At 39.2% G+C, this 16,039-nt stretch overlaps 1 protein-coding gene across 1 annotated transcript in view; it reads left to right on the forward strand.

Moving 5' to 3' along the window:
* Positions 1-16,039, forward strand: part of si:ch211-51h4.2 (uncharacterized) — a 108,234-nt gene that overhangs the window by 25,577 nt on the left and 66,618 nt on the right. Inside the window, exons 8-9 of the mRNA XM_056379085.1 lie at positions 4,616-4,739; positions 15,871-15,970. Coding sequence (XP_056235060.1) covers positions 4,616-4,739; positions 15,871-15,970 — 224 coding nt within the window. The remainder of the gene's footprint in view (positions 1-4,615; positions 4,740-15,870; positions 15,971-16,039) is intronic.

Here is a 16,039-nt window from a genome sequence, read left to right on the forward strand (position 1 = left end):
CCGCACTCCTGCTCAGACTCCTGAGGTTACCCGCCTACGCCATCGCTCAGCCTCCAGGAAGGTCTAGTCCCTGCACAGCTCCGCTTGTTTGAGCGTCCTCTAAGCTGTCCCCCAAGCAGCTCTACCAGTTTAACCATCCCTCGAGCCGTCCACCTGCGGACTCTTCCTGCTTCCTGCCCCACTGTTTTTCCCGCCTTTTATGATTGCCTACCCAGCCCCAATTAGTTGCACCTGTGTCTCGTTACCTGCTCCCCTTGTGAGTACTTAGTATCCGTGGTCCTCTCATTCCTCTCATCAGTTCATCTGTTCTGTTTCCTGGTGTTTCTTGTGCTCCTGTTTTGTTGCTGGTTGTATTTCCGTGAGGTTCCTCGTTTGTTTATTTTCCTCTTGCCTGCTTACCTTCATTCTTGCTGGTCACCTTGCCACCATATCAACCTGATAAGCCTGTTTTCTTCATTAGAGTATCTTCACTGCATCTACCTGCCTTCATTTGTGTCAGCATTTGAGTCTAGAAATCCTTGATCAATAGCAGTCTTGAAATTTGACAGTCGTACCACAGGCTTCAATAATGGCTTCTTATCTTCCTGAGCAGATGGAGTTTCACCAGTTGTCATGGAAAAATGGAAATTGAAGTATATACAATCAAAGGAGAGCAGATGGAAAGAATATTTTAGTGTTATTTAGATGCAGCTTTAATGCTATTGTAACATGTTTCTGTGTTGCACATGTAGACCATGAGTTCTCTTTTAAAATTTCTTGTGAAATGTAGTAGAGAATAATAATGTTAAATAAAGAAATACTTAAAGCTATTTCGTCCGAGATCTGTACAAAAACATCAGCACACTTTTGCTGCATGTTTTTATCTTCAACGTGATATCAGTACAGCTACTTTAATCCAGTGTGTACAAGTGCAACTTTTAATTTCGAGATGAGGTCACAATTAGTTTATTTTTTATAGATTATATGCAGAATGTTCCCATGCTGTGGCCATTCAAATGAACAACAGCCAGGATCTGTTGGACTTGGTTTCCATGGTGGTTTCCCTCTGAACCCACTCCTCTGTCTTTTGCTGTGGTCTGCTGAAGTGAGCAGCCTGCTCTTTCAGGTCTTGCTGAGCTTTTAGTGGCAGCTGCTGGAGCTTCTCTGTTTTCACCTCAGTCTGCTCCTGTTGGTTCCTAGGTGACCTCAGATATTTCCATAAAACGATACTGAAAAGCAGGGTTGTTGTTTTTTTCTTTTCTTCTTTGATATTGTGGTTTGCTGTGATCCTATCTGTTCAGTAAGTCCTCCAAAGCAAACCTACAACAAAAAACTACGATTAACTTTGAAAAGTCTTTCATAACAAGAGAAATAGCAACAGTGTTTTTTCTGCCACTACATTGCTAGAAAAAAATCCACCTGAAAAGGTCTGGCAGCATTACAACTGAGAGTTACAGATGGCTCAGTCCAGTGCAACTCATTTTTCAACAAGATAACACAACTCAAAATGATCAATTAAATCTTTTAAGCCTTTGGAAAAAGCCCTTCTGCCACAAATCAGATTCCCATCCATTTAGTTTCCTCTGGTGACAGGTCTGGTTTGGTTAAAGGGTCAAAGGTCAACTTCACGCAAAAACTGAGATATAAACTGAATATATAAGTATTACTAAAATCTGTTACTGAGACAATTTGAGGTGGTTTGCTTGTTCTTGGTCTTACCAAGAGTTAGATGGGGGGATGATACCAGTATGGTCTCTGTGTGTTCACTGATCCAGTGCAGCTGGCTTGGCACATGAGCTGGAGGTGAAGGGTGCAGAAATGCCACTCCCAGTAACGCCAAATTTGTCTTACTTACATGCTTTGTGCTCTGAGCTGGTATGCTAAAATTAGCCACTGGGAAGTTTACATTCAGGAAGTACAGAGTTAGAGACACTTACACTTACTTTTGCTGCTAAGTCATTGACATGTGTACTTTTCCAATGACTCATATGTAATTGATAAAATTTTTACAGGTGAGAAATCTACCATAATACTGTGTATATACAGAATGCTTCTGTGTTTAACTGAAGCTGTTGGAACTGAAAAGTGCGCTATCATTACAGGTGTTGTTGCCTTACTCCATACACCACTCTTAAGTCACTGAAGCAAACTCCCCACCTCCCACACGTGCACACATCTCCTGTTTCCGTCACCGAAGCCTATAATTACCATTATCAGTTAACAGGACTAATTTACTTTGTCATGGCCCAGTAAATACTTAACCCAAATAATATTATACACACTCTGCAGGTCGGTCGGACCGCTGACACGCCTGGGTGCTTCATTATTGGCCTGCTCAGCGCCAGGGGAGTTGCTGCGATGCGTTGTGGGAGTGGGAGGCAGGGTTACTGGAGTGAAAAAAACCTTGGGCAGCCTCTTTTGGATAAACCACCTTATTCCGCCTCCCCAGGGGTAGCAATCAATAGGTTACTGCAGGTCTCTGCACAAAAACTCTCCTCTCAGTCCCACTGCTGTAGAATAGTGGGTGCCTTGGAAACTAACCCCACTGAGTGCTGCAAGGTTTAAGGCATTACTGAGATTCAGTCTCAACCCAGGGAGCAGATTATTGTGTTTTAATAATCTTTCAGTAGAGTTTTAGCTTTAAAAAGTGTTCATTTTCTATCTTGCTTGAAAGTTAGAGGATTAAAACACTTTAACTATTAATATATCGGTTAAATCTCATGTGTTTAATTAAAATTAATAGAAGGTCACCCTTGTTCCTATGGCTCGTGAGCTTGAGTCTTATAATCTTGCCATTAAGGATTAATACAGTTAGCATAATATTTTTGTTACTATCAACAGTTTTGTTTTTTTGTCATTACTTATTCTTAATATTTATATAAATATAGTGATTGGACACAACCGGTATTTTTTATATTCAATCAAATTAGAGCTTTGTTCCTCATATAAATTGATAATGTAATAACTTTTATAGACATAAGATAACATTTTGTGATTATTATTCTAATGAAAATTTTCATGAAGAAACATACATTTAGATAATAATCCAAAAAAATAATTAAGTGTCCATTCAAGTGAATTAAAATTCAACAACATATCTTTTCCCTCCAGTAAAGCTTAATAGATTGCAAAAACATTTCATATTCATTGTATATAATGGAAGAGAGCGTGTGACTTCATCTGCCAGGTGTTATAAACATAGAGATTGTTGCATCTGCAGGATCAATAGAGCATCAAAATATATATAGTTTAAAGTCACCCTTCCACTGAAAACAACAAATATGTTTATCATGCACCAGATTCAGTACCACCATAATGTGAACCCGGCAGTGCATAAGATATTTGTAGGATAATAATGAGCAGGTTTGTAACCATCTTCTAGTCAACAATTCAAGTCTAAATTGCAGAACCATACATAAAAGTATAAAAAATACCCACAAGCCTGTGCACAATAAACACTATAGTTAAATTAGCAGGTAGAACACTGGAATCAGTGCTGAACAAAGTCACACTATCTGGGAGTCTGTGTTTGTAAGTGTAGAAGTCTTGTGTGTCCAGGAGGAGGCCTCTGGCATTTGGGGGGGGGGTCCATGAATTAATTGTAAAACAGTCCATTACAGAGCAATTAGATTGTTTTGGGGGGTTCATAAGTTTACACTAGTTTTGGTCTTAATGGGGATATGAGATGGCAACATCCGAATGTCAGATGCAAAACAAAGATATTGTTTGATGAAAACCGCATAACTTATGTGAAGCAGAAATTTTAGCTAAAAATCAAATATATCTATGTCCACAATTATGTCAGAAAACAGGCAGGTTTACTGGTCCTGAAGAGAAAAGACTTTGTTTGCTCCGTGACTATCGTGAGACTGAAGATTAAGTCCATTTAATATGTTATTTGTCATTATATGGTGATTTAAGGACTATTTGTTCTTGTTAAATGTCTCTAATTCCTGATGAATTCTTCTGGATGACTGATTATAAGAACCTCAAGCTGTGTTTTAGGAAGGGAGTCGTTTTTTGTTGCTGACATTATTTGTGTTGGACAGGACAGGAGTTTTTTATTAGTGACGTCATGTATGAATGTCTGACAAATGTATCACCACTGCAGCAGTAATATTTCGGTGTCCATGTGGGGAAGGCACTTTCATGTGCATGCAAAAGCAAATACACATCCACACATGGACTGCCTGCAGACTAGTAATGTGCAGCAATTCTACACTATTTTATATGGACCCTGAGTGCACTTCTGCATATGCCAAACTTTCCACTTGATTCATGACGTTAGGCCTCTTGGAATTCTGCTGTAATAGGTTAGAATATGAAATGGCCACTGCCTTTGCCACTCACATTGAAAAATCATTTCAAAATATAAATGCATAAAGACATATACTGTCGTTCAAACACATTTAAATTAAATGTCAATCCAGTTAGTGTGCTCCAAACCTTTGATTTGCTTAGATACTCTCTTTAAATAAAAGTTGTAAAGCATGCCTGCTATTTTAATGTCGTCTTAATGTTGTATTTTTAATGTATCTCCATGCCTCTGTAAGTTTGTTCAGGTGTTTTGTTTACATGAATAAATCAAAGCATTCAAACTGACTGTGTGTTTATTCTGTCTTTGTTTTCTCCACAGTCACATCTATGTGATCCCGGCCTTCACCTGGATTCTCACTCTAGCTATCTTGCTAGCCCACACAGTCATCCAGCCAATCACTTCCCTGCTCACCCTACTGAAAGGAATCCTGCTCATCGTCACGGTAATCACATTATTCTTTTTTTTTTGTATTTGCCTGTGTAATTGTTCTGAATCCCCAATGATGAATCAAATACTTTTCAGAAGGAAAACAGCATGGTTTTTATGTCTTTTGTGGCCGGAGGCATTATGTTTTCATGTTGTCCGTTTGTCTATCTGTCCGTCCCGTTCTTGTGAATGCAATATATACATATATATATATATATATATATATCAGGAACGCCCAGAGGGAATTTCACTACATCTGATATGAAGTCCACTTAGACTTGCGGATGAACTGATTAGAAGTTGATGTTCAAGGGTCAGTGTTACTGTGACCTCACAAAACCCCTTTTGGGCCATAACTCAAGTATGCATACACTAATTATGACACAGTTTCACACACATGTCTAATAGGATAAAATAATGAAATGATGACATTTTATATCCAAACAGTCAAAGGTTTGACATCATCCTTCTGGCCATGATTCAACACCATAAGTCAAGGCAAGAGTGTGACCATATCACCGGCAGCATGACTGGCTCGCGGAAATATGCAACCACAAGATGCTAACTCAAGTTTATCATTCTAATTGAAATTCTTTTGGTCATTTTATGCATTTGTTTTTATAGACTCAGTACATACATACAGGAAATTCAGAGAGAGAGAGAGAGAGAGAGAGTATGGGAATGACATGCAGTAAATGGTCTGTCTGGTGAAGTCTGTGTTTTCCTGGTTAAATACTGAACTGGCATATTAGACAAATGATGCATTTCACCATTATTAATTAAACTTTCTACATCTTGAGTTGACTGCAGCTGTGCGGTGCTCATTTTATCAAATGTGTACAAATCCTATATTCATCTGATCCCATGAGAGTCAGAGCAAATAGAGATTTATTGCCACCCTTTCATAATTAAAGAGGGATATATCAGAGGCATGTTCTTGCTTTAACAGCTTGTCTCTTTCCTATTATTGAACTAACACCCCATTATGAGAACTATTAAAACTATTAGGTAGATGATGTATTACCATATGTCCCTGTTGTATATATTTCAGTCTCTTCTTTGGAGATTTGTATGAAGATAAATGGAATGTGATCTATGAATGGTTCTAGCACCCATCTGATACAAGGGAATAAAATACTTGGGTATTATCATCCGCTTTCCTCTTTATGCCAAAGAGTACATCAATACACACCACAACTACAAAGCAGCAAAGTAGAGGGAAATGAGAATAAAAACATGGAAAGAGAAGAGGAGAGGGAGAGAGATACAGCAGAGATTAAACTTTTATTGCAGGTTCTAGACTTCTGAGAAAACAATAAAATTCTCAATATCACATTTTTTTTTCTTTCATTTCTTCTCTCTCCTCCATAAAACAAGTTTGACTCGTCCAATTCCTTTTTTGTGTACTTTGCTTTCGTATCAGTTTTGTCTATTACTCCACCACAGTATTTAGAGTGAGTTAAGACACACTGGATATTATAATGGAAATGCTGACTGATATAACACAACAGTAATTAAAAACATTCAGTTGAGCTTTATAAAATCTTTTATTTCAAAGATTGTGTGACTTTCCTAAGGGAAAGAAAAGTATTAAACGGTGAAAATCTACTCCTAACTGTAGCATTATAATTACTCCTTACTAGTGCAGAGGGGGAACTTAAAGGAACTATTTCCAAGTTTTGCTATTGCTACATAGCCAACATTTGCATTAACAGCTGTTTACTTACCAGTCAAGAAGAAACTTTGTGAGCTCAGCATCAAACTTCATTCCCTTGCTCACTAAGAGTTGGCTCCAGCAGTGGAAAGCAACCCTCTAGCTTTGCTTCTATTTCTATCACTTCTTTTCTTCTACTGAAGTCCCACACAGTTCTTTCTATATTGATGTAAACTTACTCAAATTAAAGAGACTTGGCACTTTAATGTAGTATCTATTATTATATATCAAATTGAATCTGCTGAAGCGCAGAGCCTGTAGAACAAAAAAATGTGTGACTGTCCAGTATTTACCGCACAGAAATTACGGCCTGGACTTCATATGATTAATTGTGGAGTCTTCTACTCTCCCTTCTTCTGTTTGGTTAAAAAAAATAATAAGAAAAGTGTTCCAAAGTCTTCTGTCACTTTCACACTTCACACTTTATAGACTTTTCGACTTTGTCTCTGTTCACTCTCTAATGTGTCTTTCCCTCTGCCATTTTTGATGGATTTCATGTCATGCTACGACTGCTGTGCACACTGGCGAAATGAATGGAAGTGGCATCGTACACTTGTCACCTCATGCAGATGTTGTGGTGCTTATTGCGCTCCCGCTGTGTGTGAGATGGTTTTGGGTTTTTCCAGGTCAGGGCATGCTAACATTGGGGAGTGTCAGCAGATCAGCGGGAGCTCTTGAAGGAAGTCTTTAGGCTTGTGTCAGAGTACATTCAACGCCAGCACATCCCACAAGGTCAGTTAGCTGCTACACCTGCTGCTGGCAAGTGGAAACAAAAAAACTAACTCTGTGTTAGATGTTGACACCTTGAACTTTTGAGAATCCACCTTTTAACATTTCTTTACTTCCACACTGATAGATATATTTACCCTTGACAGTGCTGCCACCCGTATGTATTTGATGTCATGATAGTCACACTACCCCCAACCAAGTGAAATCAGTACGAAAGAAAAATATCAACGCAAAACATCCAAATTAAGCTGATTTCGCCACACGTACAGAAAGGCAACACACAGATACACACACAACCGCCTTACTCACACAGCCACCACATACTGTACATACAGTACATACATACATACATACATCCATGCACTTGTGTCATCTGAAGCTATTTAAACAAGTGACAGAGCAATGCAGTGCTAGCAAATTTGATGCGGACACTCTAGTAAAGTTTTATTTCACCACAAATGTCAGTAGTGTAACTTAACTGGTCACTTCAAAGCCAGCGTAGTTCTTTATGGACAGAATGTGTGACTTAAGTTACTTTGAAGTGGCTATGCTTGTTTAACATGCTTCCCCTGTAGCCAGTTAGGTCAGAGGCTTACGAGCGCCACACTTTGTGTCACTGTATGAAACCACTGACTGATCATACAAAGTTAAATAGAGTATAATTTATAATAGTATAATAGTTTAGAATCACATAGCTGTCAGTTAAATCTGACACTTTTCCTTATGTAAAGGGACTTTAATCATCTAAAAGTATAATGAAATATATTCTTATTCTTATTTATAACTACCGTTTTCATTGGACAACATTACTGTATTTCCAATGTGGTCACCCCACAGTGTGATTCTCCACTGGGTGTTCACAGTCGCCCATGGGTTACAGAGAGTCAGAGCCTGTATTCTGGACGATCAGACCCACCACTGCCTGTGATTATGAAAACTTGCATTTAAAGATGTATTGTAGTTGAGAGCTAGGGGCCTTTTACTTTATAACTTTTTCCTATTGTGGCTTAGAAATACGCAGTGCCACTTTATAATTAAAAACATGATAACTTTTCAAAATGGCTGTCAGTCATTTATAGGAACTGTAAAACACCTAAATGTGTTGAGTCTTGAGTCTGAGAACTCTACTGTTTGTGTTACTGCAACTCTCTCCATTTTCCTGAAACATTAGTTCCTAACTTATAAAGGAATGTTTCCATCACTTGAGAAAATGCTTACACAGCTTCCCATTGTTTTTCTACAAGCCTTGTCCCTCTTTGACATAGCCATTTTTGTTGCTGAATGCAGTCTGTCACAATTCTTTCATTACATAAAATGTCCCCAAGGACAGAACTCTGTTTTCTTGTTCGCCCTCTAACTTTGTTCTTCTGCAGTTTAGATACCACGTTAGTTCAGCTCAGTCACTGACATATTGGCAGAGAGCTGGAAGAGCTGGATGTCAGTGTTATTAAGTTGTATCCCGCTGGCAGAGAGAGTCAACCTTGGGTTGTTATACAAGACAATAGTTAAGTAGTTTGTGGTCTTTTGGGAGCAACATCAGAGCTGTCCACATTAAGAAGAAAACACAAAATTAAACAATGAGAAAAAACAACCACAGTTTTACAACACATAGATTAACTGTCTTCCGAGCCAAACCTTTTGTGTGAATAATGTAAGTTCACTGATAGCTTAAGGTTTGGGAACCATGGCACTCTACTAGCCTCGCATATGGGGTCAAGCTCCCCCCCCCCCCCCCCCCCCCCCCCATTCACACAGATTTCCATCTGTTCTGAGACAGGTCGAGACAGTCACAACCATTTATCTAAAATGGCCTGGGTTCGATACAATGGCTGACACAGGAGCGCCAATTAATCATTTTCGTTAACAACCAAGATGGCCGCTGCTGATGCGGAGAGGTCTGTTGAATCCGTTGACGGTATATTTTATCTAAAAGAAGAACTAGCAACCGCACTTACAGCATTTGTTGTTGTAGGAAAGATGCATTCGCCGTATTACTGACAGGATCTGATAAAAGTTTTATTTACCAGCTTGTCCTGCTCTGCGCTAACCTCACGTGTGATTGCTCTGATTGATTGTAGTTCTGTCCCACTTCATCCAGAGGTATTATGGTCTGCAACCGTTGGAAGCTGAAAATGAACTGAGACTTTCCTCTATCTAAGCAGATAGAGCCTTAAATAATTAAAATAAATAATAATTCCAAGTGAAAAATTAGTTCTCATGAATAAAAGCTCTATCTGTAAAGCACCTGTTCTACAAGACCCTTCTTAAAAGTGTGATAGGATTTGGATATTATGTATTTAGAGTGCCTATAGGGTAAAACTTAAAAGCTCAATATCTCAAAACCACTCAAAATGCAGACTTATCCTTATAATTCATGACTGAAAGATCATGAATTGTTCTCTATGCAAGGCAAAAAAGAACAATATGAATACAGCCCAAAGCCATTTTTTTCTTTTTCTTATAACATTAAACTAAAAGAAGTGTCTTATGAGATAAGTCAGTATGTCCTTTAATGACATGCATTTATTTTGTGAAATGACAAGGCAGTTTTGTGATATAACAAGATACAGTAATATAATGTTATTGCAAGAAATGTTTCTTCTGTGTAGTAATAATGAGAAAATACATCATGATAACATGAAAAATATGTTATAACTTGAAAAGTATCTCATTATAACAAGAAATTAAGCATTTTTTTAATGGTGGCAGGAATACACTGCCGTAGTTTCACAACCAGAAGGTTTGGGCTTCAAACATCAGTGTTAGTTCACTTATTTGCTCATTTACGTTTGCATATGGGAGATGTTTTCACTTGAATGCTCTCTGAATTAATCTCTGCTGAGTGTAGGAGACACTCCTTGAGGTTGACCAACATGCAAGACTGAAATACATACATCTCATCTAATATCTCTTGTCTAATTTGTCACTGCCCATTATCAGTACTGTGGTATTACATTTGGAGCGTATTGATATAAACCTTTTTGGCTCTGTGATATTGCATTGAAGCACGACCTTGAAGCATTGACTGTCCCATTTTACGAAAAGTGAGTACGATAAATGTTCACTGTTATTCATAACCTCAAGTCAAGTGGCAGTCTTGTAACTTTGTGTTTAAAACGGAGACAATCAGTAGCCAGTCATTGTTCATAACTGTAGCATCACCACAGTAGAGAGTACATTTAAACATGAGCATTTTTAACTGGATAATATTGGAACAGAGCAGTTAACACTGCATAGTGATCACACAGACGCAACGTCCATATTCATACGATGTACATTGAGGCCAGTGCCTTGGGATGAATGGATAGATGTTGGGGCTGTGGGAGCACAGCTATCCACACACCAACATCAGATCAATGACCTCATCCCTCTAGAGCAGGAGGCAGCCAGTGGAACCTTTATGACTTCCTGAAGGATCCTCTGTCCTTGAAGAACAATGGAGAAATTGGACAGAATGATTTTAGATTGCACTGATAGGACCCACACCAATAAAACACAATAAAAACTGTATCACAGAGGTGTTGAATATTCTGTAGTCATTTCTGAGCCCCAGTAATCATCAAACCACCTCCATGAGAAATAGGCGCTAACTTTGGGAGAAGTTGTTGTTTCATCTACATCCTGTAGATGGAGACATTTACACAGTAACTCACTCACGTGTATCTGCATGCACACACACACGCACACACGCACACACACACACACACACGCACACACACACACACACACACACACACACACACAAACACAATATGAAAGAAACGTGTCCTAGAGCTAAGTCCCAAACGGAGGGGGGGTGGAGTGTTAAGATTTAGAGGTTCAGTTCTGGAGCACGGCACTGAGAGCCATTCCCTCTACTCTGCATCAATATGAGAGAGAGCCGGTCAGGCAAGGCCGACTGCACCAGAATAAAACACACTATCGTCAAGCACCAGCCATTTATGGCCCAGCAAATGTGATTTTTCTCTTTATGGCTGAAATATTAATGTTTCTATCTTGGTGTACTTTGAAAGAAAACAGCAGTTTCCAGGCCCTGAGCTGCCAAGATAGAGGGGGGTAGAGAGAGAGGGGGGCGGGGGGTTTAATAAGTGATGTCACGGCAAATAAAAGGGTGGGTAAAGTATGACCTTCAGTCAGCAACTACTGTAAAGCATCAAAGGCAATATTGCAGACATAAAATGTTTTTTAAGATTGTTTTATTACCATTTTTTATGACTGGAAAACCATGCCTTGTGTCATGTGACTTTGATAGTGGAGGATTCTCAGAGGTAGTGGGGTCCGGCCATCACCGATGGCTCAGAGTCATCATGATGTTGAGCCCAGCAACCTCAAATAATTAATGAAGTTTTTATTAGGTAATACTAAAAATAAAATGTGACTATAAATTGAAATAAAACAAGTAAGCATGAATGTTGTATCATTTAGTTGTATACTGTTTATTCTGAAAAATAATTTTGATCATGTAAAAGTAGGAATAAGTCTTAGAAAGAGGCAAAATGTGACTAGCCTTGGTACGGGGTTAGGATTGATGGTGATCTCTTCCTTCCAACTATCTCATTTTTCTGCAGGGACTAGATATGGTAATATCATTGTCTCATAGAGCGAGAAGAACGTTGTGCAGTTACACTTACTCAGTAATGTGTTAAAGGTAGTCATTATGTTGGCGGTGGTTGTCTGCAGGTATTCATTTTATTCTGCAAGCAGCCACCAAAAAACTTCACCATTACGGTGGGGCAGCGTGCCAATAGCCTGAGAGGCAAAACCCAGAGCAACAAAAGTCTGCAAAGCTCTCACTGCACCACTCACTGAGGCTCTTTAAGATCATTGATTTGATAGCACAGTAATAATTTAAGGCTCCTCAAAAGAACATATTAACATTTTATCAACACAGATCTTCTATCATTCGGACTGCACTGGCTAGACAGTAACAGGCCAATGTTCAAAATTGAAAGTGTCCAGTAGCAGTCCCTCAAGAGTCTCCCAGCCAGAGGAGGGTGTAGGGGAGAGCTTCTGACAAAAGAATAGGAAAACACCTTCAGTAATTCCACAGTTGTCTTACTCACATGTTGTTTTGTTCTCAGTTTGGAATGATCTGGGTTTTGCTCAGAGTTGGATTTTATGTTAACCCTGTGGCTTCATGGTGAGGATGGAAACTCTGAGGTGCTTCCTGTATACATACACGAGGCCTGTTGTTGTAAAAACCAACAATGTCTAGTCTTTTTCTACACATTAAATAGAGGAGGTGAGTGTGGTGGAGTTGTTTAACAAACCAGTGATACTGTTTACTAGTTGGTAAAACAGCGTGATTACGTTTTCAATTACTCAGTGCTAAAGGATAAATTGTGACTTTTAGTATTTTGCTTATTAAAGTATAACAAAGGCCTAAAATTATAATTTTTTTTTGTATTTTCTTTTTCCACATTAACAGTGGAAAATGCATGAAAATGGTTTTTATAGCATTTACCAGGATTTTCTAAACATTCTCAAAACAAAATCAATGCTGTGGTCTCTTTGATTTCCTCCCTTCACAGGAGCATAATCCTAAATAAAGGCGTCCATAATTTATGCCAATTTCTAAACACTGTCCTCAGGGAGATGTTTCTCCACTGTGAAAAACACTTTGAGAAAGCCAGTTAGATTGTTGCATCCATCCCATTTTAAGTCAACTTTATAAAAAAGTGAATGTGAAACTTTGGCTGGAAACAACTTATGAAGTTGACTGATGTTCTGAGCAGGATTTAAATAAGAATTTGTAGGAGGTATGTGGAGGGACAGAGAGAGGGGACTAACCCCCCAGGTTAGCTGTATTGATGGGATTGATTCTGGTGAGACAAAGGCCAATGTAAGAAGCCTGATGGGTTTTCAGACAAACAGCAGCAGTTTGTTTTCATTCAAGACACACACCCACTACATGTTTGTAGCAGTGATGATCTCTGTGGAAAGTTAATTTTGTGAAGTGTGTGGTCATCAACAAATGGTTCATGTTTGTGAGGTGTGTGCGTCTGTTTAATTGTCCCTACCTGTCAGTTTAGCTATGTCTGTGTATGTCAGACAGAACCTCCCACTTATTCTCATATATTCCGGCTTACTGGAGGAGAGCCTCAGCAGAACTACACACGGACGTCACAGTACCCCATATACGGAACAGAATGATAATGAGTCTGTCCCACGCGAGGGTGCAACAAAGTCAGTCAGGAAGTAGCCAGTGAAACAAGGGCTGTGTCTGAAATCACTCACATTCACCCTAGTGTGTAGTAAAATGAGGGTTCAGTCATCATTATTTTGTGTTATTATTGACAGGTGTAGCATCTATGAAATGTGGAGCATTGCATTGTGGGATTGTGAGCAGAAAATATTATACATGCCACTGACATTTTGGACACAGGCATAGTCTGTACATGCCCACAGAGACCTGGGGGAGGTCTAATAAGCCAAAAATAATTAAAATCCCATGTGGGAAGACAATGGCCAGGAAGTTTAAGAACAATAAAACTTTTTTGAATTCTATTGACTTTAGTGATCCATATGACTTATCCTGTAGTGCCATTATCAGGTAAGAATTTTGTGTCCAGTACTTTGGTTTGTGATCAAGTACTTGCAAAACGAATGACATGGCAATATGGCCAATATGGTGAACGTTGTAAACGGTGCGCTGTCATTATGATCATGTTAGCATGCTGACATAAGCATTTATGTCATAGCATTACTGTGCTTAAGTACAGCTCCACAGAGCTGCTAGAGTGGCTGTGGACTCTTTGTGTTGTTATTTAACACACAATTAATTTATTATTAGAGCTACAGATTGACCACAAAATAAAATCTGAATGTGAATGTTTATCGGGCCGTGTGACCCTGGGCCATCTGTTGCTAACTTGCCATCATCTTCAGTCCGAGTTTCCAAGCTCTGCAGTTTTCTCCATGCGGCATATTTTTATGGATGTTCACTTAGGTGACTGTGCAACCTTCTGAGGATGGTTCCACTAATAGCTCCCACTGATGTTGTGGTATCTCCTTCTTGGCCACTAGCAAACAGCAAAAACTACCCATGCCAAGTAAAGAATAAAGTCACACCTGCTTCTCCCACATGGGACCACTCACTGTTCCTCTCCTCTCCTCTCCTCTCTATAATTTCATCCAAATCAATGTGCTGCTCCAGCAGCTCCTTTTAGCCTGACACTTGACTGATTGCTTCACACAAAAACCTGGAGCTAAATAAAATAACAGTGGAGCCCAAATGAAGTTGATACACCTTGATAAGAGCCCTATTAAGTCATTGTGAAATAGGCCTGAATGAAGCTTTGGGCATTACAACAACTACACATAGAAATTTGGGTGAACACAGTTTTACACACACACACACACACACACACACACACACACACACACAAAACTCATACACACTTTTAAATGAATCTCATGCACCGAGCTGTGGAATTGTGTTGGAAGGTAGATTATTCACGGAGAATCGACTACAATTTCACGGCTTTCTGGAAATAATTAGCGTGACATTTATTCAAGCTTTATAATTGGTTAAGTCTCCGGACCCTCACCTATAATAAAGTTGTCATTGAACCTTTAATGCTGCTGGCTCCCATGACAGCAGGGGAATATTGCAGCCTGGTTTCGGGGGGGTAAAATCACTTGGAAGAGGACAATGCAGTCAGGTTTATGTTGTGTGTGTGTGTGTGTGTGTGGTGTGTGAAACAATCACCCCCCTCCTCCTCCTCCAATCCTTTTCTCTCATTCCCCTTCATTACTCTTGTTGCATTCTGTGTCATGATTCCTCGTCCTCACTGCTTTCCCCTCTTCTCTCTTTGCTTTCTCTTCGCTCCTCTCTTACCTTTTCATCCTTCACTTCCATTACTTACCTGTGGCTGTAAAATGGTTTGCTGCTTTCTTCATCTCCAGAGTGTTCACATCTCTCATTGTCCATTAGCAAACAGACCACGGAGCGTTTTTTTTTTTAAACACAAAGATTACTCTTTGCTCTGTTCTCTGGCACTCTCTTTTTGGCCTCACACACAGACCGCACTTAAGTATCTCCCTAAATGTTGCATAGGTTTTTGACTTCACTGCGGTTGTGGAGTGGTTTCACTAAAGGTTGCAGTGTGAGTTTTTGTCCCTCTCAATACAGATCTTCACTCCGTGTACTGACAGTTTTCTTATAGAAGAAAATATCAACAAAAGTTATCAAATCTTTCTTTCATCGCAAAGAGTAAGAGAAAAGACAAATGACAGATGTATTGACTTTGGGCTTTACTTTGAACATCAAATACATGAATACAACTATTGATTTTAAATATACTTTTCAGAGCATCTCTATATTAAAACTGTATATATCGTATGTTAAAAGTCACAACCAGAGCCCGACTGATATTAGATTTTTGGGGCTGATGCTAATACTGATATTAGGGAGTAATCCATTGTATGTAATTAGATGGAAAAATCAGCTTTATTCCCCCAGCTGGTTGGTTCATTAATGGTGAATTTAACACGAGACCCAAAGATTAAAAAATTAAATAAATAAAATAAATGTTTCTTGGTTTTACTGCCCTGTGTTGTTTGCGTCGCTGCAGAGGGTTTAATTACCTGCCTGCAAGACAAGAACCTTGATGTTGATCTACCTTCATCTTGATCTTGACCTTGACAAAATGAATCTGTCGAGACCTGTCACTGAAGCCCTGTGTGTGTTTGTGCGTCTCAGGTGGCTGTGACATTTGCAGTGGGGTCAGAGGTCGGCCTTCAGAGCAGCAACGACTTCAGTCAGATGGGGAAACCTTTCCTAATGGGCACAGTGGCTCTGGGTGAGCAGAAACTTTTTACAGTATTTTCTCTCTTTTTTCCCCTCGATAGCTGTGCGCATTACGTCACTG

This window comes from Seriola aureovittata, chromosome 6, assembly GCF_021018895.1.
Source record: "Seriola aureovittata isolate HTS-2021-v1 ecotype China chromosome 6, ASM2101889v1, whole genome shotgun sequence".
Classification (NCBI taxonomy): domain Eukaryota; kingdom Metazoa; phylum Chordata; class Actinopteri; order Carangiformes; family Carangidae; genus Seriola; species Seriola aureovittata.